The 25,123-nt window shown below is 36.1% G+C and overlaps 1 protein-coding gene across 10 annotated transcripts in view; it reads left to right on the top strand.

The window, feature by feature from the left end:
* adgrb2 (adhesion G protein-coupled receptor B2) overlaps positions 1-25,123 on the top strand; it is a 522,385-nt gene that overhangs the window by 244,931 nt on the left and 252,331 nt on the right. For all 10 annotated transcript variants that reach the window (XM_049475339.1, XM_022683130.2, XM_049475336.1 and 7 more), the window contains exons 3-4: positions 7,616-7,696; positions 9,741-9,926. In XM_049475339.1, coding sequence (XP_049331296.1) covers positions 7,616-7,696; positions 9,741-9,926 — 267 coding nt within the window. The remainder of the gene's footprint in view (positions 1-7,615; positions 7,697-9,740; positions 9,927-25,123) is intronic.

Here is a 25,123-nt window from a genome sequence, read left to right as displayed (position 1 = left end):
AGGAAATTAAAATTAGGCATGTGCAGCGTTTAATGGTTATCCCTTTTTTTTTTTTTTTTTTTTTTTTTTTTATACCGCACTGTAACAACAGACGTAGCAGCTATCATAGTAGCAGGCACCTGCATGTTTTATACAACTCAGATACTAAATATTTGATTTCTAACATCCAGCACCGTGCTTCCAGAAAGTGATTCACAGTGATGGCAAACTAAAGATTTAATGGAGGCTCTTTGATTTTATTGGACTGAAAAGACAATATCTTTCATATTTGTTCTCAAAAAAGCTAGAACGCTAGTGTCACAGACAAAGGTAGACGAGAGGACGTAACTGCAAGTATATTTAATCTTATGAAACAAACAGTTTAGCAAAAACTAAAGCAAAGCAAACTAAAATACGAGGACAAGGACTAAAAATGAAACAAAAACTAAGAAACTGAAGAGCATGATTGACTCTAGGAGCTAAAATCAAACAAACCTGACTTAAGAACAGACAGCTACAAGGATTCTAAGCAGGATTTCAACACATACAAAGATGCAAGAATAAAAAAAATACAAATACATAAACCAGGCATGGCGCGCACACAAGCAAACAACAGACTCAATCAGAAACACTGAAACAAAGGGGCTTATATACTGTACACAAAGAGGATGAGGAACACCTGGGGCCAGTAACAAGGGGGCGGGGTAACAAGCAACAAATGACATTGTGGGGCTAGGGTGCAGACAGGACAATAACAAAACAAGACCATGTGTTTAAAGAGCTTATAGCTATGGACACAAGATAAGAGAACAGAAGACAGGAGCACATACAACCAAAAAAAAACAAAAAAAAAAAAAACAAAAGGCAGACACAGGCTGAGGTGAGACAGCTACGTCATTTGTAAAGCTTTTTTTCTAATTGGACCACTATTCTAAATTGATACATTTGGATGTGTTGCTGATGGGCATTCAGGTTTTGGGAACTGTAAATAACACTGAGGCATGTTTTAGATTTAGTTTCAGAAAAAAAAAAGTAACTAAAAAGAAATCAGCTCTTATAAAAGCCGCATTCATTCCAAAACATGATTTCTAAAGGTAGATGTACGCTTATTAATATACATACTGTACATTGAGTATGTCATTTAAAATGCCATATTAAAGATGTTTGAGAAAGAGATGAATCATGCTCTAACCTTCTATGACTCTATGGCAGAGAAAAGGATTGGAAGAAGAATTGTATTATTTTACGTTTGTTTATTTTATAAGTTTGCTTTTAAAGTGTTTAATTCTATTGAAAGTTTATTTTGTTTAATTCAAGAAGTATAAGATTGTTTAGTTTTCATTTAGAAATAATGGTTGAAAAAACTTAATGATCTGCCTGTGGAAAAAGACACTTTCAGTAAATAAAATTACTTAAAAGCAACAGTCCGTCCATATAGGGGTTTAGGGGACTTAGGAACATGTGGTAAAATACTTAAACTCTTAAATAATTGTGTATTGTTATCAGACATATAGTAACAATTTATAAATACTTGACTACCTTACTTAAGTACTAAAATGCTGTATCTGTACTTTACTGTAGTATTATTTTATTCTTCTACTGCCACTTTTACCTCAATACATATTTTAAATGAGTTTAATACTTTTTACTCCAATACATTTTTATGTGTTGCATAATATTGTGTATTAAAAACATTATAAAACAATGATACACATTTTAGGAATCATTCCAATTACACATTATCAGTGCCAGAGCGGTAGATGCTCTGCACTGTCACTGTCGGTTTAATAAAGCTGTTCACCACTGCTTTCTGTAATAACTACATTACATAATAACAAAATAGTGTACTTTTACTTTCAGTACTTGAGTAGTAAGTTTTAGAATACACTACTACTAAATACTTTAGTATGTTACTCAAGACTGAAGCTTTAAGAACCTTTCAACTTTTACCAAATCCACTTTTTTTTAATAGAGCACTTTTATTCTACTTTTATTCAAGTCTGGGTGTCTAGTACTTTATGCATCTGTGATTTTGATGCAATCTTCTTTAATAGTGGATACAAGAGGGAGGGCTCTCTTGCTCTCTTTTTGCCTGCCAATTCTCTTCAGCTGTAATTCTTTGTTTCTTTGCTTTAATGATGAATAAATGAGCAGATGAAGACTGAGTTTGCAGTTTTGATATCTCTATGTTCTCAGCAGCTCTAAAGCGTAGAGAAAAAGAAAGATAGCAAGTGATTCTGCTGCTCTGACACTCAGGGGAGAGTGAATATTCCTGAGAATAACCTGGATGATTGTATTGCACAGCTCCTGAGAGATGGTGGGTCAGGGCGAGCCATACTTGAAGCGTGAAGGGCTCTTGGTGCAGATTGGTTTTGACCAGTGCCATCAAACAGAGCATTTTTGGCTTTGTAGGCAAGCATCAGGGTTTTAAACCTAATGCAGGCTGCTACAGGATCCCAGTAAGTAGGGTTTATAGCAAGAGAGGGACGCTGCTGAACTTCAGAAGGTTGAAGATGAATCGAGATGCTGCATTCTGGATCAGTTGCAGGGGCCTGACAGCATGCAGAGACTGATCAGCCAGGAGTGAGCTGCAGTAGTGGAGTCTTGAGATGACAAGAGACTGAATAAGCATGTGGGTGGTCTTCCTGAAGTGAAATGATCGAATTCTCTGAAAGTTGTAGAGGATAAACCTGCATCTGTGTCAGGTTTACAGTATTAGCCAAAAAAGGATAACTGGTTATCGACAGCTAGTTTTGGTTGTTGTTGACCAATTTTATCTTAAATATGAAAATACGATCCTACCACATTTTTAATCTTTAATAAAAAGAAAGGAAACTAGAACAGAAATGTTATGGGCTTAATAGATGCTCACCTAACATTCAACCAACAATCAACTAACATTTATCTGAATGTTTATAAAATTCAGCTAAAATCTCATCTTAATATAAGTGATTCTCAGTGAAATTTAACCCTACATCTAACCCTAATTTTAACCTTAATCTCAACCTTAAATCAACCCTAAACTCTAATCTTAACCTTAACCCCAACCTTGAATCAACCCTAAACCTAATTTTAACCTTAATTTCAACCTTGAATCACCCCTAAACTCTAATCTTAACCTTAATCCCAACATTGAATCAACTGTAATCCCTAATTTAAAATTTAATCACAACTTTGACTCAACCCTAAATCCTAATCTAAACCTTAATTCCAACCTTGAATAAACTCTAAAACTTAATTTTAACCTTACTCCCAACCTTGAAACAACCCAAAAACTTAATTTTAATTGTAGTTATGACCTTAACACTAACCTGAAATTTAAAACTAATCTTAAACCTTTCTCTTAAAAGTAAAGTTTTGATATAGAGATAGGGTTAGGTAAAGCGTCACATTCAATCGAGAATTATTTACATTCAGCTATGAATTCAGTTGCAATTATTGGACACTTAGTTGAAAGTTAGTTGAATGTTAATTAAGCATCTACGAAGCATCTATAAAGGAACTTCCTAGTAAAGTGTTACTATGTTATGCTTTACTGGTAGCACAAGTTTGGTTGTGTTCTACATCAGCAGCACTGAACAGCACAGTCATAGCTTTTATTTTGTTTCTTTTGACCCAAAGTGAGAACAGTGTAAAAAATGCATTGGGTGAGACATAATGATGGAGGGACTAGGGCAGTGCTCTTAGTAATATCAGAGCGAGTGAAAGCACAGAATCTATCACTGGGAGTGATAAGGCAGCTTTACGCTCTGTCCTCCTGAACTGACCCTCAGACCCTGTGTCTGATGTAAAGATAAAATATGCACTTTCTTTATTTTATTTCTTTGCTTTGCTCTGTCGTTTTTTTTTTTTGTTTGTTTTTTTGTCCTCCCAGTTGATCTAGGACTGAGGTGAAGGCCCATATGAACAATATGAACAAAAGGAACGCGGCGACGAACGAATGGAGGGAGGAGAGCGGGGCGTAAAAGAGGCAGAAAAGGAGATGAAACAAACCTTGACTTCCCTGACAGCGTTATTGTGGCTCCCGTGACAACGTAAATTAGCGTGATCGCCCGGGTGCGTGTCTGAGCTATCATAAGCGTATTAGCGTCAGCCCCACGGGGGGCGCTGCTAATCAAGCCTGCTTGACAGAGTCGACGTGGGGGGAACTCTCTGGAGTTAGCAGCCCAAGTGTTGAGATGTGCCCGGATGTTTTGGCAGCTTTCTCCACCCTCTCCCTGTTACTGTCATGAACGAGAGCTCAATCAAGGTCACGTATTTCTGAAAGGCTCGAAGGTTTTTGTGAATAATTAGGTTTAAGTTGGGGTGGACTGTTCGTGAACGCCGCCAGACAGAATCAATTACACCTAGAACCAACAGTAAATACCTTCTGTTAGGATTCCATCATTATTGTGATGCAGTCTGGCCTGCTGCTGTCAGCGGTGAAAGGGAATCTGAATGCTAAAGACAAGAACAGATTTGAGCGCTAGACTGGTGTTAGAATGGGTTTGTGGTTCCTGGTGGATTTGACTAAGATGAATTTAGCTGCAGGGTTGTGGGCACGCTGAAATATAAATCATGTTGAATAAAAGAAGATTTTATGTTCCTGTTGGGGATGTTTCGTGATTGTGAATTATTCTAAACATCCATTAACTTTGGAGTGCACGTCTTGAGTGGTAATTTAGAAAGTGCCCCGGAGGTTCCTTTTTGTCGTCTTTTGTTTTCCTCTCCTTTTCAAATTCTCCCCCTTTGACAGGGAATCCTCTGTTCCGTCATGTACGTCTAATTTGTTAGTAGCCTTGCAGGTTTGTGCACTTAGAGCAAAAGCAGAAGTCCAGCGAATTTTGAAGGCCTCTTCTGAAGGTCCTTAGTTTTCTGCCCCTGTAATACAAATAATACAAATTTGTGTTTTATTAATTTGCATTTCATTTGCATTGCAGTTCATATTTTATTTTTTTACGTGACCATTTTCTAACCTCTCTTTAACATTAGAATGAAGCAAGTCAATTTTGTTACTGTGCCTTAAAGCTCTATGTACGTAAACAACTGTTCTGTTCTAATTAGAATCCCTGTATTGTTGTTAACTTAATAAAACACTACACGAGAATTTGTATTTTTTGCTCCTGGGCTCGTATATGACTCAAACAGCAAGTAGCAGTAGCAAGAAGCTCTTGCAAGAGGTCTCATACAAGTCCACCAAAGTTATGTGGTGCAGTTACAGAGCTCTCATATAAGTATCTAAAAGCAGTGTGTAAGACTGGTGGAGGAGAACATTCCAAGTTGCTTGAAAACCAGGGTTATTCCACTAAATACTGATTTCTGAACTCTTAAAACTTTTACTTATGAACTTGTTTTCTTTGCATTATTTGAGGTCTGAAAGCTCTGCATCTTTTTTTCTTATTTCAGTCATTTCTTATTTTCAGCAAATAAATGTTCTAAATAACAATATTTTGTTTATTATTTATTTTTCTCTAACATATACCTATAAATAGCAAAATCAAAGAAACTGAAGTGGTCTCTTATTGTTTTCCAGAGCTGTATGTATGTATGGATACATGTGTACAGGGCCTAAAAGTGTACTAATGGCTTCAGTACATTCTACAATATGATGAAAAAAAGTTGTCTACAACAGTTACCCTTTAAGGTGTCTAAAAGGTTTGGCCTTAAAAAGCCACTAAACACTAAACCATATTTTTCTCCATTAATAGCTGAAATGTGTTTTTTTTTTAATTAATGAAACATACCATTGAGGCTTATTTTTTATTAACATTTCCTAACCTTTAAAAAATGCTTTTGTTTTGGTCAATTCCACCTCTGCAGCACCCTCACAGGTTCAACTGTGCTATAGATGAGGATGATGTGTCCGTGTACTTTGGTACGCAGACACTTCACAATATGCTGATCAGTCAATCAATAATATCGTCTCCCCTGCTTACGTCCAATCATCTGCGTCTCACCGCTATCAGAGGCACACTGCTGCTGAGATAATCAGCTCTCCCTCCTGCTTACTCTAAACCCATACATCACCCAGTGCCCCACCCAAACTACCCCTTCCCATTTTTAGCATTTTTCAAAATTGTCCTGAGTGCCCTTTTCAAGTGTGTGTCCTGAACTGTATGTTAAAGAAAGGAATTCCAGGGTGCACAGATGAAACATGACTTGCATGTGCTCTCCTGACTCACAGCTACAGAGACAATTATTCTCCATTTAATGGTGAACTTTAGAGCGAGCTATAAAGAGGCACATTCGTATGGGTGGCCGCTCCCGCTGTGTCTGCCCACCTCCGCTGTGTCTGGCTTTGCGGTGCACCAGTGGCATTTCATACCAACCTCTTATCCTGTTAAAGACTCCCAATGAGCAATTAAGATTAATCAGGGAATTAAGTTCTGTTCCATTAAAAACCATTCCAGCCTATGATTTTCCTTCATCCTCCATGAGCTCCTGGTCAACAGGCTTAGCCGAACAAAGACTATTTGAACTAAAGCATTTATAATCTAATTTCACTTCATCAGGAACGAAGTCCGTCATTAAGCTGCTCCTGATTAGATATTCGGTATATAAAGCATGTGCACGTGAATAGAATGGGTATATGTGTCTACAGTCCCAGACCTACAGCTCTGGAAAAAATAAGAGACCACATCAGTCTGATTTTGCTGTTGTTTAATTCTAAAAACTACGGACAACATTTCTCCCTAATTCCACATAAAAATATTGTCATTTAGAGCATTTATTTGCAGAAAATTAGAAATGGCTGAAATAACAAAAAAAAGATGCAGAGCTTTTAGATTTCAAATAATACAAAGAAAACAAGATCATATTCATGATGTTTGAGAGTTTAGAAATCAATATCTTTTGAAATAACCCTGTTTTTTAATCACGTAATAAACAATAAACATAATAAACAATTGGCATGTTCTCCTCCACCAGTCTTACACACTGCTTTTGGATAACTTTCTGCCACTCCTGGTTCAAAAAGTCAAGCAATTTAGCTTAAATTAAAGAAACTCATCATTTTGGCCTAAACAGCTGAGAATGGAAATATGATTAGAAAACAAAGTGAATTACAGTCCCCCCCCCCCCCCCTCCAAAATTATAAGCAATTATAGTGCATATTGTTCTTTTTTATATTATTTTTTTTTATATTATATAGTTTTAAAAGTGAAAGGAAAGGTGCACCTCATGTTTACTGAGGTGTCAGACCTGAATTAGCTTGACTTCATAGTGAGCGCCAGGAAAGATCAGCTAATACCAGTTTTAGATTACACCAGATATTACACCAGCTATATTAAAATAAATAAATGAATAAATAAATCAAATAAAAAAGCACCAGAAGATAAAAGAGTGATGACTTTAGAGGCGCAAGCTAAAGGGCTAAAGGTTTTACCATGGACCTCAGGGTTGCCTGACCTAAAGCCAAATCTCTCACGTCTGCAAGCTTTTTCAAAGAAGAATAAAAAATAATCTTTTATCCAAAAGCGTTGTATAAGACTCTCAACTGGCTACAACATGTTTGCTGTGTCTAGACTTTACACAGGCCCAGAAGCAAATGCTATATACTAATGTAGCTTTTTTAGGCTATGCTCTATGTTAGTTTTTGTCAGCATAGTAATGTAATGACATTTTGTTTTAAATTTGTTTGTTTTCTGCATCTGTTCAGATCCCGACGACGATGAACAGAAGGTGAAAACCCAGAGGCCCAGATCAGCCGACGGGCCAGGAGTGTTCCAGGCTCAAACTGGTAAGCACGATCTCCACACTTTCTCCACGATTTCCATGATCCTGGATCCTGGTTTCTATTGGTGGGAATACCTCTGCCATTTAAAAAGCCCCAGCAGCCCCTTTCTGTCCTCCAGTCCCCACAGAGGAGACTAAGCCTTGACTCAACCTCATGCAAATGAAGATGTAATGTGATTATGAGACGTGCAATTAATTTGATTTACCCATTCGCTCAGTGATGTTGCCTCCACGCAAGGACGGACGGAGCTTGCTCACACAACAAAAAGACCCCCCCACCTCCACCAGCCGGCCGTATCTAGGCCTGTCAGGGCTGGGCTGAGCCTAGAAACGGCCGGCTGGTGGTGCGGAGGGCGTCCCAGGACACCGTGTTCAACTGCTACAGGCCTCATACATACGCAAAAAAGAAGAGTCTTGAGCCCTGGGCATCTGGGCCTTTTTGTGAGCTGCCTACTCTACTTAACGTCTCGCTGCTCCTCCCCTTACCCTGAGCCGCAAAAACAAGCAGGACTGACACTGGCACTTGGCATTCTGGTTTGATTGCACGTACACTTCATGAATCTTTGAAAAATCCTGTGCGGGTGTGAGACACCCACCAGGCAGAAATGCTAATTATTGACCTTATCAGCAAACAAAAACTGAACTTTTTCACACACTATAAGCTCAGTGGAGGCTTCTGTTTGTCTGGGCTTATTCTGCAGTGCACCTGTTCGCTTGCCCGTTCCCATCACTTTGCTGCACAGTGCTACGTCACACAGAGCTCACATGGAATGTTATATAAAGCTGTTCTGTATTATTGAAGGTATGCACTCCAAAAGTAGTGGCATGTATGATATTTTAACCGCGCGCCAAACCTCAACCTTGAACTCTTCTGGTAGGAAAGAGTTAAAAATGTGTGGTGTTCTGTCTTAACATTAGCCAAGCATTTTCAGACATTGCTAAAGTATAGAACCTCTCAAGACTCAAGCTTTTGCATGGTGGGCATTTTTTATTTCTACTAGCAAATTTGGGGTTAGTAGGACCTAACAAGTATATAAAAAAAAAAAAATATATATATATATATATATACAAAAACTAATTAGAGGTACTAAAACTATATATATATATATATATATATATATATATATATATATATAAATATATATATATATATATATATATATATAAATGAGACTTTTTAAGTGACTCATGTTTTTGTCCAGACTGACTGTAGAAACATTTAAACTGGGATTCTCGCCACCTTGTTTTCAATCAACCAATGTTGTAATGTTGTGTCATGTGACCACTAGATGTTTAGGGCAGTGTCTCCATGTGAGGTCAAAGGTTCAAAAAATAAAGTATCTTGGTGCAGAGAAACAGAAATGTAATGTCCCCATATAAGGAAGCAGGGTCTCTAGAGATTAAACTTGATTAAATAGTCCTATATACTGTACTACAAATATGTAGCAAATGCCAATGAGACAAAAACACTGAAAAAAGAAACAGAAAAAAAAACTGCAACAGTACAAAGTTAAATGTATCAAATTTTTGTTTCCAAATTCTCCACACATTCTATGTTAGGGTAAAGTCAGAACTACAGTATAGGCAGGCCAGTCCAGTACCCATACCAACATTTTTTAATGCATCTTGGCATGTTCTCCTCCACCAGTCTTACACACTGCTTTTGGATAACTTTATGCCACTGCTGGTGCAAAAATTCAAGAAGTTTAGCTTGTTTGGATGGCTTTCGATCATCCATATTCCTCTTGATTTTATTCCAGAGGTCTTCAATTTGCTAAAATCAAAAAAAGTCATCATTTTAAGTGGTCTCTTATTATTATTATTATTATTATTATTATTATTATTATTATTATTTTATTTTTTTATTTACAGAGTTATATATAGATATACAGTAATGTGTGAAATATTGATTCATTAATATTAATGTGTTCAACTAGTGTGAAGGACTGATGAAATTTTCCATGGGTATGTGCTGTTGATTTTCAGTCTCTCTCTTTCTTTCTTTCCTTTTTTCTCTCTCTCTCTTTCTCTCTCGCTGTCTGATGCAGGTGACCCAGCAGCGGAGGAGTGGTCTCAGTGGAGTGTGTGTTCACTCACGTGTGGGCAGGGCTGGCAGGTGCGTACCCGTTCCTGTGTGTCCTCTCCGTACGGGACGCTGTGCAGCGGCCCGCTGAGAGAGACGCGCCTCTGCAACAACACTGCCACCTGCCCAGGTGAGCCTCAGCATCAAGCAGGTACAGTACCCGCCCCCCCCCCCCCCCCCCCACCACTCACAACAAAGACACATAAACACACAAACACACACAAACACAGACCCCCCCCCCCCAAAAAAAAAAAAAAAAAAAAAAAGAAAAAAGCTCTGAAGCTGCACTGCACACACTGAAAGAAAAACACGTTTAATTAGTCTTTCTCCACATGGGGAAAGCGTAAAGAGTAATGCATGAGAAAATGCTGCACAAACTGTGGGAAATAATTGCTCGAGCATGACACAAATACTGATCTACTGTCCACTGTCCAGTAATCAGTTATTATTGCAACAGCCCACACTCAAACCTCTGTAAAACAATGCATCTTATCACAGCTAAAATGCACAGAATGAGGTTGAGGTACTGTAAGAACAGACTAGAATTAAGCAAGTTGGATAGATAGGAAATATTGCAGTTTTTGTTTGTTATTTTACACATTTGTTTTATACATTTACTGGTATATAATTGCCTGCACTGCAGTCTGTAGTGTAATAGAGTAATAGACCTCTCGAAACTTCGTTAACCCTTTCAGACCCTGTGTCCATTGTAATGGACATTATGTGTTTTCTACTTTCTTGTGTGTTCTTGCACTTTGAGATCTATTGTTTGTCAATCAAATCTGTTCATCAGCCAATCAAACAGCAGCTTAGCTCTGCCCACTGCATTAGAAAAGAGAATGTTTACAGTGTAGTAAAGCATAGCAGCGTCCCAGTCAAAAGGGCAGAGTAGACACTTCCCAGCATTATGTTATGAGTTATATATTTATTTATTTCGTTTTTACTGGTTAGGAATGATTTGTGGATAAAAAAAAAAGTTATAAAAATTATTAAATTAATAAATAATACAAATATTTTATTAAATAAAAGAAAAATGTTAAACAATGATTCCACTGCAATGAACATCAAAAATACAAATAATATATATATATATTTTTTTTTTTATTTTTTTTTTATTTACTGAATGTAGTTTTTAAATGCATTACAGACATAAAACAGGTCTGACAGGGTCAATCAACAAATTATCCTGGGGATGCAATAGTCGTATATATTATTATATACATTATATATATATATATATATATATATATATATATATATATATATATATATATATATATATATATATATATATATATATATATATATATATTGCTCCATCTGGGTGGGTAAGATGACCCTACCCATCAGGCATCTGTTATCTTTCATAGCAGAGTCAGCAGTTAGTGCTCTCCTCCAAGCGTGTAGAGCTGTTCAATGACATTGCATTACTGACAGTTAAACAATGTGAAGCGGAGGAAATACTGTACACAGAGATGGACTGTATGGATATTTAATTCTATATTAAATATCTATAAATGTTGTTATTGTAACTATGGGTGTGACATATCGTATTGAACCCAATAATATTGTCAACATTTTTGAATATCATGAACAATATTATACCCTGCAATATCGTGCCACACTGTTCTAATTTCCCATTTTATATTTACTAGACACAGATTATATCTGTTCAGTATCATTTATTTTACTTTAATCCTGGATATATGGAGATATTTGGAGTGCAATATTAGTATGATGACATTTTGGATCATTGACTTCTGTTACAAATCTGATAAAATGATTGTAATTTTTTAATATCTCAGTAAGAAATCTGCCATATGATAACGTATATGCAATTATAAAATACAATTTTCATTTTGTTGCATTAGTGTAGTCTTGAAATAATTTTTTAATTCAATGTTTAATCAAATCACCAAGAGTATTGTTATTGTGAAAATACTATGAAGTATCATGATATTATTTTTGGGCCATATCGCCCACCCCTAATCGAAACACATATTATACATTGCTGAACATATCCTGAAGGTTTAAGGTACACTGATATGTTCAGAAAAGTATATTATCTAACATGATAAAATTTTGTTATGTACATTTTATTACAAAGAGGGTAAATAGTCCAGTTTAACTTGAGGAAGTGTAGCAGATGAATCACTGTAAGTTTAATATAGAGTATTTTAAAAGCAGTTTTCAATACAATGATGCTTCCAAGGGAAGTGTTGTAAAAAAAAAAGAAACCTTTGAATAATAGGATGTAATATTTTTACCATATCGTCCACTTGTAGAATTATGTATGTGCTTGAATTTTGCCTTTTTGGCACTGGAAGCTTAATGCAGTGGATTTCAGGCTAGTGGGAGGCCACTGGCAATAGATCTGGGAGAAAAACTATGTCCTGTTTTATATGTCACAGAATGTATATGTGCTGTGTGTGTGCTGAAAACTGAAACATTTTAAAAGCAATTTTGTTGAACAATAATTCAATTGCAAAATATTAACAGTAAAATATAAATGAATAAAAGAAACAGCATTGCATGTATGCCAGTGTGTTTTGTTTAACCATTTCCAAAAACAGCACTGTATTTATTATCCAATACCTGCTCTGACTAATCACTCCATTACGTTAAATCAGGTGTGCTGATTTAATCATGGAATTGAACAAATTGAACACGTTCATGTGATGACTGCTGCCCTTGTGGGTAAATCTGGAACCAAACATGTTTCTGTAATTAACTCATTAGCTAGACTGTTTTACTGCATTATTGCTTGTTTTTGTAAATGTTGTAATTGTTATAATAGTAGATTGAGTAAACACACAAATTGGATAAGTGAAAACTATTGGATAGGTCAGTCTTAAAAAAAAAAAAAAAAAAAAAAAAAAAACAGGTGTTTAAAGCAATATTGCGCTAGAATTGGTATTTGTTTGGATTTATCGCTTTATGCCACCAAAAATAAAGCACACACATATCGACTGCACTTTTATTTTTCAAGCAACTTTTCAAGAAATAAATCCATCACTGAAGGAGAAGGATTCTAAGGGCTAAAACTTAATATTAATAACAGGATTTTACTCAGATATGACTTGAGTTACACAGTTTTACACATTTCTCGACATGTGTAAATCTGTACTAGATAGAGACAGTACTCTTCCTATGACAGTCAGTAAAGTATTAATGTGATTTTGAAGCTGATATTTTAAAGAGGACATGCTATGCAAAACTTACTCTGAAAATCAGTTAAAAAGTGTTTGGTATCAGGAATCATGGAATCTTATGCTTCTATAAGCCGTTTGACATCACAATAAAAAAACATGCATCCACTCTGACTCGTCACCCATCAAGCCCTACTAGAGCCCAACACACTGGATTAGTTAAATAAATTCCATTTCAGGCATTTTGGTTGAAAAGCATAGACAGTATTCAGAAAGATTAGCAAGCAGACTTCGTCGGAGGGAGGAATCTGTACCGACTGTCTGTTGCAAGTCAGCAGATGAGGGTCATGTAAGATGTTTAAATGGTGAGTTTTGTGCTTTTATTGCAGTTGAACTTGCAGTTGTTAGTGTTTTGCCATTTAGCCCAAGCTAACACTAACATTTGGTAAATGCTAAGCTTAAACATGGCATTGCTAGCAACAGCTTTTGCATAAAAGTTTGCATGTTTTGTACAGCCCATAGACCTTGTATAACTTGTGGAAAAAGAGGTATAATATGTCTCCTTTAAAGTACAATGCTTAAAAAATGTTGCGTTACTGAAAGTCCTTTGTAAAAGGCTTGAATGAGTGGTGTTCCCAGACAAACAAAGTTGTTTGATATAAAAGAACACATTTGGGCAGCGCATTAGATTTGCAATGAAATGATGACTTTGAGGTTAAATGAACTATTTCAGCAGGCTATTTACATGAGCGTCCGGGAGTGCTGAGGCAAAACAATGACAAATTTCACTGTCCAGTTTGTTTATATATAAACTAATTGGATGGTCCGCGTTAGGAATTTCAGAGAGCAATTTTGCTGAATTAGGGTCAGCGTTTTCATCCGCATAATCATATTGCAGTGGATATGAAAATGAAGCCTGAGCCTGGATCAGCACTCGTTCTCGTAAAGTTTGATGTATGTGACCCCGGGGCCAGCTTGAGTCTTCGGTGCCTTTAGACACTGAGTAGATGATGCAAATGTTCCTGCTTGCGAGGCATTTATGGATTACCATTTGTTTTAGGATGATCATCGCCTGTGCAGGTCGTTCCGTATGCTAATTCCATATTTATGCAAATGAGCTAACTCAATTTATCTGTCTCATTTGATATTCCGCAGTGGTATTGATATCCACAGCCTCCGCTTTGATGATATATCGGCTGTCGTGATTAGCGTTTGATGTATTTTTAGTTTCCCACTCCGCTCAGTGGATCAGTGTTGTATAGCGTGTGGTTTCAGGGTGATCTTAAGACGTAGAATATAAGCAGAAAATACTCTCAGAAAATACACAGTTTATGTACTGACTTGGGGGATCTTATAATCAGGACTGGATTATTATAGTCACACAGCAAAGGCTGACAGTGCACAGGCCTTTTTAGGTTAAATTTTGATCAAAATGTTGGTTAAAAGATTTTTTTTTTCTTGAAGTTACATGGCAATTGTAGCTACAGCTGTCAAGTTGGACGAACTTTTTAAAACTCTAGAAAAAAACACTGATTAAACTTGACTGATATGCCTTTAACATGTTCCTTGGAAGCTTTAGAGCAATGCACTGTTGATATGATATGCCTGTGGGGCCTCAGTATAGAATATGAATCTGTTTCCACTGACACTTTAAGCTAGATGTTGGTGATCATGATCAGTACCACACTTTGCACGCTGTGCACTATGGGTAATAATGCCTTCTTATGCCTTTATATATTCCAGGTATACAAGCGACACTGTGGATTGAAGAATAGCAATATATTTGCTAACTTCAGAAATGGAATGTACCATAAATGTGTCACCCACTATCAGGCCTTGTTTGAAAAAAAAAAAATCATCAATCAGATCCATGAACACAATGGCCACTGGCTATAGGAATTTAATATTCAGTCACTATTTTTATTTAAAATTGTAGCTTTTAGCTCCATTCACTCCCATTTATAGAGGACTCACTCAAGTAACAGTAATTTACTGATCTTTCTGTAATCCCATTGGCTATAAGTAACCGCTGCTCCTGACTCCCAGTCACTGACTGGGTCAGGTATTTAGCATGCCAAATATTTGCCGGGCACCTCCAACTGGTCAGTGATCAGTCAGCGATAGCTCAGCGAGCGTCTTTCAGGAGTTTACACTACACAATTGCGTGAGTGCTGAATGATCCCTGATTTGCCTCTGACCTTTTTTTTTTTTTTTTTCAGCAATCAACTAAAAAACTGTCAAAGACTGAAAAACTGGGCTAAGATTTTTAAGTGAAATAAATGGCAAGTTTTCAGTCAGTTTTCAGTTTGGGGCAGTTGACAGACAATTATAAAACAAGTTAATGTAGTAGAGGCCTTTTAGAGCTATTTTTGACCTAAAGATGTACAATATATATACAGTATAGACTGAGACGGAGCTAAATTATATAGGTGCTCTATTGGATATAAATGGATTAAAGGTTAAAGGTTCTCTTGGTGAAGTGAATTTGCGGGGTTGAGAACTGACAGATCAATTGGTGAAATGTCTTCCTATAAAAAAAAACACCGTTTTGAAAAGGTCTTTCATTGAAGATCTTGGATTAGCAGCACACTAATGGAATTGATGGAATGCTAAAATTAGTGAAATTTTTTTTCACTGCAGGGATATTTGTCATTTTCTCAGAAAGCTGAAAAAGGAGAAATATACAGAAATATACAGAGCTGCAGAAAGTACTGTGGGTCAATGTGTTTAAACAGTTATAGCCATGTCACTCAATATCTACTAGGGGTGGGCAATATTATATCGTATACAATATATCGTGACACAGAAATATCATGATATTAAAAATCCATATTGTGATAATAGGGCTGTTCTGTCTTAAAAGTAGTCTATTATTTACTGTGAAGCTTTAGGTTTATTTATTGTTTAATTGTTTTAGTTTGCAGTTTATATGCATGCACTAAATATTCTGCAATATTATTTGCTGCATTATATTATTTTATGCTATATTATTTATTTTGCCACATTATGATTCTCATTATGATTATGATTATACTATATTCCTGAAATTAATGAATTATTTTAGTTTTCCTATATCGCCAAGTATATCGTTATCGCAAAAATACCCTGAAAAATCGTGAGTTTATTTTTATTTATATCGCCCACCCCTAATATATACCTTAAATAACTAGTTATTTCTCTTTCGATCTTTCTCTCTCTCGCATACTTTCTCTCTGTTCTTTCAGTTTGGATGAACAAATGTGCGAGTGATTTACTCTGACCTTCAGTGCGGCCTATTTATAATTCAGTTGAAAGCAGCATGTTATTGCATAGAAGAAGAAGAAGGTTAAGATCAGAAAACTGGGGTGATTGGCCGGGCTCATAAAAAAAGCTGAGGCTAGGCCCGAATTAGCTTAGTTTCACTCTTAAAGAACGCAGACCCTATCTTTGGCTCACATTCAGACTGAATTTAATTAATTGGTAAAAGCAATTATGGCCCAGTTTATTTAGTTTGGAGAGGGATTATTATTCAGATTTGTTCAAGCGTGAGCTTCAGAATGAGGAAAGCGCTATTACAGTCTGCTCCTCTGCTCCTCTGCCTGTGGCCTTTCTGTCTCAAGTTGCTTTCTGTCTATTTATTATCCAAACACTTGCTGAGTCACCAGAGTCACCAGTAAGTGCTTGACCATAAATTCGTTTTTTAAATCACCAAAGACACATTGACCATTACACCATTTACTGCTATTATTTTTTTATTTTTATTTTTAAATGCATATTCTGTATTGCAGTTCCAAATAGGTTGCTCAGTTTTATATATAATAATAATAATAATAATAATAATAATAATAATAATAATAATAATAATAATAATAAAAATAATAATAATAATTTCAGGAAATTTAAATAATAATGGTATTCCTGCCAATATGTTAAAACACTGAGAAAAAAATATACATATAAAATGTATGAATATACTACTTCAATTATATTTTCTATTCAATTGTGTTTTTATTTTTATTTTAGTGTAACAGTTTCAAACATTCAGTAAAAGTAATAACATCTTTGAATGTTTGTTTTATTTTTTATAAACAATAGTAACTTACCAAGACATTGTTGGTTTTTATATAAAATCATAATTTTAGTTCCAGATGTTCCCATAAATAATTATAATAAACTATAGTATTGTCATTTAAAAAGCATTTGATGCCAATAAATAATAATATAATAGCCTACTAATATAATTAGAGAATTTTAAAAACAATATACTTTTTAATTAATAATAATGTGGGAATATGATTAGTTTTTTTTGCATATACTGTTTTGCAGTCTATTTGGGCTGTGGCTAATTTACAATAGCCTAAAATATTGTTCATTTAAGTTCATATATATGTAAAAAAAAAAAAAAAAAAAAAAAAACACGCAAGTAAACACAATAGACCATTTCGATGTCAGACAACATTATTGCTATTAGATCCATTTATTGTGTGATAAGTCAATAGCTTGTTAAATGATCGTGGCAGGCCTACATACATATAAACTGCAATCATAAACAAAATACAATATTATATAAAAAAAATAAAACCAAATTCAACCAAAACAAATACAAAATTAACTGTTTTCAAGACAGAAATGTTTGTATGTATTAATTATAATGTGACAATATTATTTTGTACAGTATGATATAGCTCACCCTTATTCTACACTAAATACATTGCAGTATAATATCTTTGGAAACAGCAGCATCCAACAGCCCAGTTTAAATGCTGAATTAATCTGTCTGTGATCGTCTAAAGAAACTCTGCCATCTCTTCACAATGCGTGTGAAGATACGTCTTGTGTGCTGGCCTCTCATTATGACGGGCCCTTCTCCCATTCTCGTGCCAAGCAGCACTAAATGAAACTCACTTGGCGCTTTTTAATGAAGAAATTCAATTCAGAGCTGAGGGGCTTCCGTTAAATGAAATCTCATGCAATTATTTGAGAGAGATAAAGTCGTTCTCACCTCCTGACACATTGGGAGACCTAGATTATGTAGATAGAGTGTTAAAGAGAGCATACGGCCGTTTAAAGGATTCTACTCCACAATTTAACCCCTTTTTTTTTCAAAGCAGCTCTCGTTTAACCACTGTGCACTGTGCACATGTTTTTTTTTTTTTGTTACGTCCTATTGACTATTGATTATTTAGCATCTTCTTGGTAAACATTGCAAAGAGGCAATGCCATTCTTAAATCATCGAAGTGAGAAATGCAATTTTGTGACCTTTGGTGGTTTAATGAGGTTAGAAACATAATTGCTTACTCCTTGCTTTAATGTGCAATGAACACAATCTAATAATGGCAGCATGTTTAGCATGTTTTGCCTGTATGTACCTTAAGCCCTATCTGGATGGGATTAATTTCTCAGGGCGACGTCTGTAAAAAAAAAAAAAAAAAAAAATCACACTTTTAGTCAGTGATAAAACTCTTGCATCCGGACTGCAATTGAAAAAACAGGAGGACCAGTGAGTTTTTAGACTTTTTCAGTCATGTGACATCACGCTCAGTAGCTCCTCCATTTCCAATCGCTGTTATGTTTACGTGTACCCAAAGTATAATTAGACTGTGTGGCAATGGACAAAGTCTAAAGTCTGAAAAAAAGTACATTCAACAAAAAGGGAAGCATAGAGCTTTTTTTTTAAATAGTGATAAAAAAAAAACAGTAGCACACAGTTTAAGGCTAAAACAAAGCTAAAGTAATTTACACAGCAAGACATGGCAAAAGTTCTAGGATAGTAGTGTGTACATTTGTAATGATCAGAACATCAGCTTGAGTACAGCTTGGGAAAGTTCTTACCTGTATAAATTGTAAGGTGTTATCTTGTAAGTAAGGGTGAACACTGGCTGACCTGATAGTGGGTGCCAAACAGATTTGTTTTATTCATTGATGTATTTATTTGTTACTATTATATGTTATATATTTTTTAATATGTGGACACCACACATTCACCTACAGTACTCTCATAGCACTTTTCCAACCGTTCGCCACGTTTCCATCAACAAAAGTAGGTTCCAGATTCAGGAATGCTTGTTCGCAGCAGAAACCGAAGAATACTTGATTCTTCAGCTCAAACTGTGATGACACTGTGCAAAGCTCTCTGTTGATGACTCTGTTTGGTGTGTCGTTTTGACGGTTTCACTAAAACTGGTGGAAACGCAGGCTGGTTTGCTCAAAAGCACCACAGTTCTAATAAGCCAAAATAGAACTATTACAAGAACCAGAGTTCTTTTTTGGAACTGGTTCAAGAACCAAAGTTCTACCAGGAAGACTCCAGAGGCAAGCGTGCAATAATTACAGCTTTAATTTTGATAGTATTAACAATGGATTAGATCATAATTTATGTAAAGTTCGTCTTTGGCGTAGGCCCCGTCATCAGCCCAGGAATGCAGCATCTGGACCCTCACAGATCCTACCTTATGTAGAAGGCAGGGGCGGAGCCAACCCCCGGGCAGCCGGCAGGACCAAATTAGAGGAGGTGGCGATGAAGGAAGGGAAATGAAACAGCTCCTGCAAGCAGAGTCTTTATAAACACAGGTGGAAGCTGGTGATTGGTTGAGATACGAGACGAGTGACGAACACTGAAGTTTTCTGCTAGAACTAACGCTGAAGCTCATAGTTCTTTTGGTGGAAAAGTGCTGAAAATCAATGGGGCAGAACTGTGTAGCTCACGTCTAGAATAAAATAGCTGGTCAGATGTATGCCTCATATTTTTCATAATATTATATTATCTTTTCACAAAGTCACAAGATGCTGCAGGATCTTACTCACAGCTACAGAACAGCATTAAAGTAAAACAAAGAGAAAATGATAAGTGTTGATAAAGTAATTGTAAAGTAATTGGTTTAGATCTGACTCAAGCTCACATATTTGTAGAATGTGTAAAACTAACGAGTAAAGTCTTTTAACACCAACAATGCATGAAAAGTAGAAAAGTATTAAACGGCGCCTGCAAGCAGAGAAGGGCATGTAAGGGGAGGTTTTTTAAACAGGTGGAAGCTGGTGATTGGTTAAGATATGAGATGAGTGATGAGCACAGGGGTTTCCTGCTAGAACTAGCACTGTAGCTTATAGTTATTTTGGTAGAAAGGCGCTATAAATGGGGCAGAACCTTGTCAGAAAATGTTAGAATAGAAAACGTATAATTTCCACTGCATTTGTAATACATTTTCTCCTGTAAAAAAGTAGCAGATGGCAGATGTTCATATAGTGAGTTCAAAGAATGTAGTGTTTTTTCCTGATCTCCTCTGCCTTTCTGTAAGTAGGAACTTGATTAGCAACATTGTAGCAGAATAAAAAATAATAATAAAAAAAAAATGTTCATCACCACACTGACATGTGAGCTTCACTGATTTGCCATCAGCATCACAACATGCGCAATTATCTTATCATAGTTAGCAATTATTTCATTAGCCTGCTTCCCATGCTGCACACTGGGTGTGTCTGTTATTTATTTATGGAGTTATTTATTCATACCTGCTAAGCCTTCCTCTTGATCTTTGTTTCATGTTTTTCTCTCAGTCAGTATCTCTGGAGCGTGACTGAATAGCTGCTCGCTCACGCTCATTAAGGGCAAATGGGGCGATTACAGTGCTTAGCCAAAAGGTGGAGCTATCTGTTTGCTTTTTGCCCCGGGAATCTTTGACTCATCAGAGATGGTGCCCCCACTTCATTAGGGCTGAGGGCAGCGATGATGAAGTTATCACTTATTTCTTTCTGTAGATTAATCAGAGTTTAAGAAATGTTTCAAATTGGTCAGATCTGATCCAGCTTTAAATACAGAGTTAAAGGAATTGTTTATTTCCACCTAATCTTGACTACCATATAATTTCAGAGCATTTCCGTGAAACACATTGATTACAAAAGCAATGGGGAATGTACTTCTGAAACCCACTTATGCTTTTGTTTTGTTTTGTTTTGTTTCTAAATAACAGAAAATGACTGTGCATTTCTTACATAGTTTATGGCATTTACTTTTTTTTATTTAACCACTTTGTTAACCACTTTAAACTTCATGTTGGGAGGTGCTATCTTGCAAGTGAGGCTTAACACAGGCCAGTTTGTGCATTATTTTTTTTTGTACACACTGCAAGTTTTTATTATTATTTTTTTTTACCAGGAGAATAGCTAAAGATTGAAGGATCAATTGCCCTAATCCTAATATGTGATCAGCCAATATTGTAGCTGACAGAGCTGGTCAGATGTATGTCTCATACATATTTTGCAAATTCTTTTATCTCTTTACACAGCCACAAGAATCCCATAAGTCAGTAAAGATAAAAGTCGTTGGTTTGGCAGATCATATTCAAACTCACATATTTGTAGAATGTGTAAAACTAACGGGGCTCTTGGGGGAATGTGAGTAAAGTCTTTTAACACCACTAACCAGATTTCCCTCTTGAGAGTTCATCACTTTACCTAGTACAGTGTGTATTAGCAGCACTAGCAAACATTGCTAATAACACTGATCTAAACAGTTCAGTTTCAAGCAGGAATTCACAGATTTTCTCACCTGGTGGACAAAGTTCAATCAAGTTTGATCAACTAAGTGGTTGATTCCTAAAAAGAAAAGTCTTTTTTTTTTAGGATTTTTACTTGGGTGACAATGCATGCAACGTTACAGAAGCCTTGCCTGATGATGCATTACCATGTAATGCCTGGAAAAGACAATGCATCATCCAGCAAATTGACAATGATTGCTTCATCTCTACAAATAATCTTTTGAGCATTCAAATAATAATTTGGATTGTTATGATTCGGTGGCACCATTAAATGTTTTCAGAAAATATCCATAAAGGTATATTCACCTTTTACCTAAAAAGTAATATTTCCTTTTAAAGTAAACTTGTAAAAATGAGTTGCTGTAGTACATAACAAGACCCACAGAGATCCAGCTTGAGGATGTGTTTTAGTGTTGGCATCAAAAGAAGAAAAAAAAAGTACAGAAAGTACACTATTTGCAAAACGGGTACAAATACATTTAGGCCAAGTGTGAACGAGCTCTAAAGCCCGAGAGGATTTTAAAGTGGAGGAGTTGTTTTTGTAGGATCGATGTGTTTTAAGTTATTACTTTATTTGCTCCAGCCCTTTGCTGCTCTTCACTTTTTTATTGTCTGTCCAACTTTCCATCTCCTCCTCCTCTTCCCTTATTGTCTCCTTCCTTATCTATATCACCCCTTTGTGCTTTTTTTTTTTTTTCTTGTTTTATCTCTCTCGCTCTACCTCTCCCTCTCTCATTCTTCAGTTGGAGGAATGTTCCTCCGCTGCAGAATCAGTATAACTTGTTTCCGGGTCTCAGCGTGGGGTTAGACAGACGACGGTTTGATAGATATTGCAGTCTATAAATGCGGTCTATACACAGACAGTGAGTACTCCGGGCACATCACTCAGCACTGAGTCACTGCCGATAGAACGCACAATCAATCTAGCAGTAAAACAAGCATCCGATTGAACTTTTCCCACCCAGGAACTTCTAGCTTTACCGAGCTTTTACCAAGCAAAGATACATACTCAGAGCTAGGCAATGGGAGTTTTTCAATACCAATAATGCAATGAATGCACTCTATTTAGCTGATATTTAGAGCTGTTAGATATATGTCTCATATTTTGCATTGTTTTTTTTATTGTTTTATCTCTTCAGAAAGTCACAACATGCTGCAGGGTCTCCTCATAGCTACAGAACCGCATAAGAAATTGATTGATAGTGTTGACAAAAGTAATTGGTTCGGCAGATCTGACTCAAACTCACAAATTTGTAGAATGTGTAAAACTAACGAGTAAAGTTTTTTAACACCAAGAATGCAAAGGTATGCAATGGTACTGTATTTATGTTCTTGTGAAAACCATTTTTGAAAAACAAGTCCCAAGAACACATGAAGAAAGGTCCTGTTGAGATGCTATGGATTTGCTATTTTATTAATTCAATGAAATGATAATGCTGTTGAATATAATTGAATATAAGTTAAAATTCACCTTCCTAATAAATCATAGTAGTCACTATTATGTGTAGTATACCAGCTTAGCTAAGGCTATCACAGGAGGATAATGCATACCAGCCTCACGACATACATTAACTGTATAAACAACTGTTGTTTGTATCAGATGATAAGATTTGACAAATTCTTCATGAATTTGACGATGACTCTATGGCAAAAGGCGCTGTTCAGATCAACAGTTGTATACATTTTTATTTTAAGTTCTTGTATTTTATAGAAACGGTTCACTTGATCCTGCTTTTTAACATTTTGCAAAAATGGATTTACAATCCATGTTTGCACAATTAACATTTTATTAGTGTTAACATTTATTTTCCTCTGCGAGTCGTGAACTGATGCATCCTCGGTTTAGAAGAACTTGGAATAAGAACATATGTGAGGACCTTAATTATTATTTGCACTAAAAACACACAAGAATGGATATTGAAAAATGTCCAGTTTTTGTGATTATGATGAGCACTGTTATCTCACATTGCAATGTGAAATGGAAAGGTAGGATGTACTCTTGTCTGATTAGAAATAAGGAAATAAGGAATTAGAAAATAAAATAAAATAATAATAAAATCTTGGTTACACTTTATTTGGATGGTCCACACTTAACTAAATGTAGACTAAATGCAGTTAAACTCTTAAAAATAAAGTTATATATAAATGATTCTTAATTAAATGTAACCCTAGTCCTAACCCCAACCCTATACCCTTTAAGTGTTGGGTTTAGATTAAAGTTAGATTTAAGTTAAAGTTTAATGTAAGGTTTAGGGTGAGGTTTTAGGGTTGATTCCGGGTTTAGGTTAAGATTAGCATTAGGATTGGCTGTGGGGTTAGATTCCACTGAAAGTCATTTACATTTACTTTAGAGTTCAGTTGCATATAATAGATATTCAGTTGGTGAATGGTAGGTGAATGTTAGGTGAGCAAACAGGATATGAGGCATTCCTAATGAACCATCATAACAAAAGTGTTGCTAAAATTTTCATAAAGTGCTTTAGCAGCAGGAACAGTAGTGACTGTGTTTATCAACTTATCAACATTTCACAACATAAAATAATCTTGTATTAGACCTGTGCTGTGGAAATACACAATAGTATTTATGCCATAATATATATGCCAGTGACATAATATATATGCCAGTATTTGTGTTACAGTATATCGTAGAAGTGAGTATAGTTTGGCTTAGCCTAATAGTTAACCCAAAAGTTAAGTTCCATAAACCTTGGACCTGTAAAGGTAGGTGTTTTTAGAATTTACAAAAACTTAAATTAATTTTAGAGCAAATGGCTGGAAAAAAATGTGGCAGGTTGTTCTGGTGAAACAGGTCAGAGATGTATTAAATGGAAAACTATGTTTGAGTGGTTGTGGCATCGGAATGATCCCCATTAACTACTTCATATTGTTTGCTCAGTGGTGGTTTTTTTTTTTTTTTTTTTTGTACGAGTGCCTCGTGCTTTTAAAATGTTCAGAGTAGCTACTGGCTGAACTTGTTTGCTAAAATCAATTTTTCAGATTCAAACTTTGAGTTGTCAAAGCAACAAGTCTCCATCAATCCACCCTCTCGTCCATTAATCCATCTGTTTGTCTCTCGCGCTCTCTCTCTCTCTCTCTCTCTCTCTCTGGTTCTGTTTCTCTGTGTCTCCCTGCCTCGCTCGCCCGCTTCATGTGAGTTTTTCTGTGCTCTGTGTGCAGTTTGAGCCATGGCTCCTTTGAGCTTTGCACTACAGAGCGAGATCAATTATTCATCAGCATACATAATTCACACTACATCCCTGCTCAACACAGGGAGGCCAGCTATCTCTTTCTCAATCTCTCTCCCTCTCCCTAGCTCTCTTTCTCTCCCTCTTTCTCTCTCTCTGTCTCTTCTAAACCTTCTTTCCAAGCCTCCCTCTAAAAAAAAATCCTCGCCTCTATCTCTCTCTCTCTCTTCGTCTCCTTCTCCCATGATCCCCCATCCCTCTTCTAAATCTCATCCATCTCTCTTACACCCCACTGCCTCTCATAAAATCTCTCCCTCTCTGTCCCTCCTTCACAATCGCTCTGCTCTTTTCTGCATCTCGCTTTCAGCGTCTGCTCTCTCTCTCTCTCCCTTCTCCTCCTCTCTGTCTCTGTCCCTCTCTTTTCCTCTTGTTGTCCCTATCTCTTGCATATTATCTACCCATCTCTCTCTGTCAGCCTCCTTTTTTCTCCTTATATTTCT

This window comes from Astyanax mexicanus, chromosome 3, assembly GCF_023375975.1.
Source record: "Astyanax mexicanus isolate ESR-SI-001 chromosome 3, AstMex3_surface, whole genome shotgun sequence".
Classification (NCBI taxonomy): Eukaryota; Metazoa; Chordata; class Actinopteri; order Characiformes; family Acestrorhamphidae; genus Astyanax; species Astyanax mexicanus.
This window is presented reverse-complemented; position numbering and strand designations above follow the sequence as displayed.